Raw genomic sequence first — 3,556 nt, 5'->3', positions numbered from 1 at the left:
CCTTATAGATGTCATCATTGCCACAAGATTGGCCACCTATACAAGGATTTCCCTTTGTTGGCTATTGATTCTGCCTCTGCACCGCAACATGATAGCAACACCATGGACATTCCTTCTGGTGCTCAGAACAAGAGGACTGCTTCGAAAGATGGTCGCCCCCCCTTCTACAAAGGATCTGTTGCGTGGTTCGGGCTCGACTCCTATTCATCCACCCTCTCCTCGCATTACCAGATCTCAGGCAGCGACGACGATTACCATCTCATCAGGTAATCCTCCCCTCTCTCCCCCTCATGTTAATCCCTTTATTATTGATGCTCTCCATATTGCATCTTCTACACTTTGCACCTCTGCACCTGCATATATTCACACTCCTCTCACTTGTCCCTTTGTTTCCTCCCCTCCCTTCTTTTCGGACACCCTCCCTACCATCCCTGATATCCCATTGGTTGCTCCTCTCTCTGAGTCTTCCTTGGATTCCTAGCCGAGTCACTCCTATAATCTCCGCTCGACGGTTAAATTTTCCTCCGACAACTGTTGCGGTCTTGGCATTGCCCCCCCCCCCAAACCGTCCAAACCGACCAAGGGTCGCCACTCTCAAATCTCCAAAGCTATCATCCAAGTTGGTCTGGATGTAGCCGAAGGGCGCAAACTTCCTATTGATAGGGTCCTTAGAGCATTGACATCCCCTACCTCTGGTCCTCCATGAAGTGGTTATCCTTTAATTGTCGTGGGTTGGCTAGTCCTGCCAAAAAACTAGCCTTTCGGAGACTACTGGAACTTGAGAAGGTGGACATTATTTTTCTACAGGAAACCCTTGCCCTCATTGATCATATTATTCCTACCCTTGAAGCACTTGTTACTGGATGGCACTTTCATGCCCTCGATGTTCGAGGCCATTTTGGAGGCATTGCATTTGGCTATAACCCTAGGTCTATCAGACTGCTTAATGTTTGGGGGGGTGATGGCTTTATTGGGGATGATATTTTCTCATCTGATTTCAGTAGAGATTTGAGATTGATTAATGTATATGGTCCTTGTATTAATCAGGCTACCTATTGGGAATCACTCCTTGATTCATCCTTCTTGCAAGTTGATAACATCATTTTAGGGGGGGGCCTCAATTTCTCTATTGGCCATGCCGAATCATGGGGTCGAAATGCACAGGTTGATCCTTTCTCTGACTCCATCTGCACCCTCCTGAATGACCACCATTTCATCGATATTCCTATGGCTCGTCCTCAACCTACCTGGTGCAACAAAAGAACTGGGGATGTTATGCTTGCCCGTAGACTGGATCATTTTCTCATCAAAGAAGCATTACTTGTCCATTTTTCCCTGTATCGTCAATGGGTGGGATCTGGGGGATTATCTGATCATTCTCCCATATATCTTGAATTTGCAACTGTTGATCGAAAGCCTAAAGCCCCCTTCAAGTTTAACTCTACTTGGCTCAAGGATGCAGTCTACACCAACATGGTCTCAGATTACTGGAAATCCCATCCCCCTCTTCCTGGCCAATCCCATACTGAATGTTTTGCAAAGAAGCTCCTCTGCCTCAAGCACAAAACTATTGAATGGGCAAAGGAAAAAAGAACCATGGATGAGCAACATCTTAATGATATTGAACTCGAACTTACAAACCTGACTGGAGTAAATGGGAGGGGTTTTGAATCTGCTGAGTCTAAAGAGCGCCTTATTCATCTTGAAGTAGAGAGAACCAGAATACTGAAGGACAGAGAGGAGACTTGGAGACTAAGGAGTCGTGCCATTTGGCTACAATCTGGGGATGACAATACTAAATTTTACCATCAATTTGCTAATGGGCGTCGTGCTATCAATATGATTTGGCACCTAGAGGATGAGACTAGTCAATGAGTTCATTCATTTAATCATCTTGCTACCCTCGACTCCTCTCATTTCAGTAGACTTTTCAAAGTGCCCCAAGAAGCTACACTTGCTGAAATTCTTAAAGTGGCAAGTTTTTTTCCTAGGTTTGTTGATCAAGAAATAGTTGAGGACCTCACCAAACCTGTCACTATGGGAGAACTGGAAGGCACCCTCAAATGGTTCAAGAAAGATAAGAGTCTTGGCCTGGATGGTTGGCCGATTGAATTCTATCTAGCATTTTTTGAAGTATTGGGAAATGACCTGCTACAGGTTATTGAAGAATGTTGAACTTCTAGATGCATGTATGATGCCTTCAACTCTACTTTCATTGCCCTAATTCCCAAATCCGACTCCCCTTTGACCTTCAATGATTTCAGGCCCATCTCCCTCTGCAACTGCATATACAAGATCATCGCCAAAGTCATTGCCAACCGCCTTAAGCCTATATTATCCGAACATATCTCTCTAGAACAATTTTCTTTCCTCAATCATCATCAAATTCATGAAGCAGTTGGTACTGCCCAAGAGGTTCTTCATTCCATTAATATCAAGAGGCTCAAGGGTATGATACTTAAGATTGACCTTGCAAAGGCATTTGATCGTACAAGTTGGCTTTACCTGAGAATGCTCTTGACACATTTGGGGTTCCCCATTGGTTTCATACAATGGATCATGTGCTGCATATCTTATGTTTCTTATAGTGTTCTTATTAATGGTTCTGCATCACCCTTCTTCCATGCCGAGCGAGGACTTAGACAAGGATGTCCTCTCTCCCCACTTCTTTTCTTGTTGATCATGGAAGGTCTAAGTCGCCTTATATCTAAGGAGAAAAGGTTGGGTAGATTACAAGGTATCAAAATTACCAATGGATGCATACTTACTCATTTATTTTTTGTTGATGATGTACTAATATTCCTAAATGGTTCTATTGGTGATACTACAACCCTTTCATTGATTTTCAGAACTTTCTGCTTGGCAACTGGTATGGAATGTAATAGTCAGAAATTGACTGTGACTGCGGCTGGTTGTTCACCTCATGAAGTTCACTATGTCAGCCAGTGATTTCCTTTTACTGTTCTCCCTTTTGAAGAAGGGCTCAAATACCTTGGATTTTGGCTCAAGCCTATACAATATAAGATCGCAGATTGGAGCTGGCTAGTGGCCAAAATTGAAAGGCAACTGAATATTTGGCACCACAGATGGTTGTCCTAGGTTGGTCGACTCATTCTCATCAAATCGGTTCTTGAAGCCACTCTAGTGTACTGGATGTCTTTGGCTTGGATTCCAAGGGGCATCTTGAACATGATACAATAGTTATGCTGCAGATTCCTTTGGAAGGGGCAACATGAAGGGAATTTATATGCTTGGGTTAGATGGGAACACATTGCCCTTCCTAAGAAATGGGGTGGTTGGGGCATGAAAAATCTTGCTGCATTTTCCAAAGCATTAGCTGCCAAAATGGGATGGCACGTCATGATGACCAAGAATCTATGGACTGAGGTGGTCATACAGAAATACATAAGTCCCCTACACCCTTTGGACTGGATCAGGCTACCCTCTTGGAACAAGGGTCATATCTCAACCATTTGGAGAGTTGTTCTAAACTCTCTCTCATATATTCAGGATGGGCTTACTTGGAGGATTGGATCTGGATCCCTGGTCCGATTGG

At 43.9% G+C, this 3,556-nt stretch overlaps 1 protein-coding gene across 1 annotated transcript; it reads left to right on the top strand.

The window, feature by feature from the left end:
- The first annotated feature begins 702 nt into the window (after positions 1-702).
- LOC149165358 (uncharacterized) lies at positions 703-1,875 on the top strand. Its single transcript, XM_089429785.1, has one exon. It carries the CDS (start codon positions 703-705, stop codon positions 1,873-1,875), a length of 1,173 nt encoding a protein of 390 aa, XP_089285911.1.
- The last annotated feature ends 1,681 nt before the right edge of the window (positions 1,876-3,556 follow it).

This window comes from Pinus tabuliformis, chromosome 5_1 (genome assembly GCF_031772625.1).
Source record: "Pinus tabuliformis cultivar Carrire ecotype Pingquan chromosome 5_1, CPIR1, whole genome shotgun sequence".
NCBI classification, from domain to species: Eukaryota; Viridiplantae; Streptophyta; class Pinopsida; order Pinales; family Pinaceae; genus Pinus; species Pinus tabuliformis.
This window is presented reverse-complemented; position numbering and strand designations above follow the sequence as displayed.

What these genes read in the sequence shown, in the direction of transcription:
- LOC149165358 (XM_089429785.1), top strand. Translation starts at nt 703, where the DNA reads ATGAAGTGGTTATCCTTTAATTGTCGTGGGTTGGCTAGTCCTGCCAAA.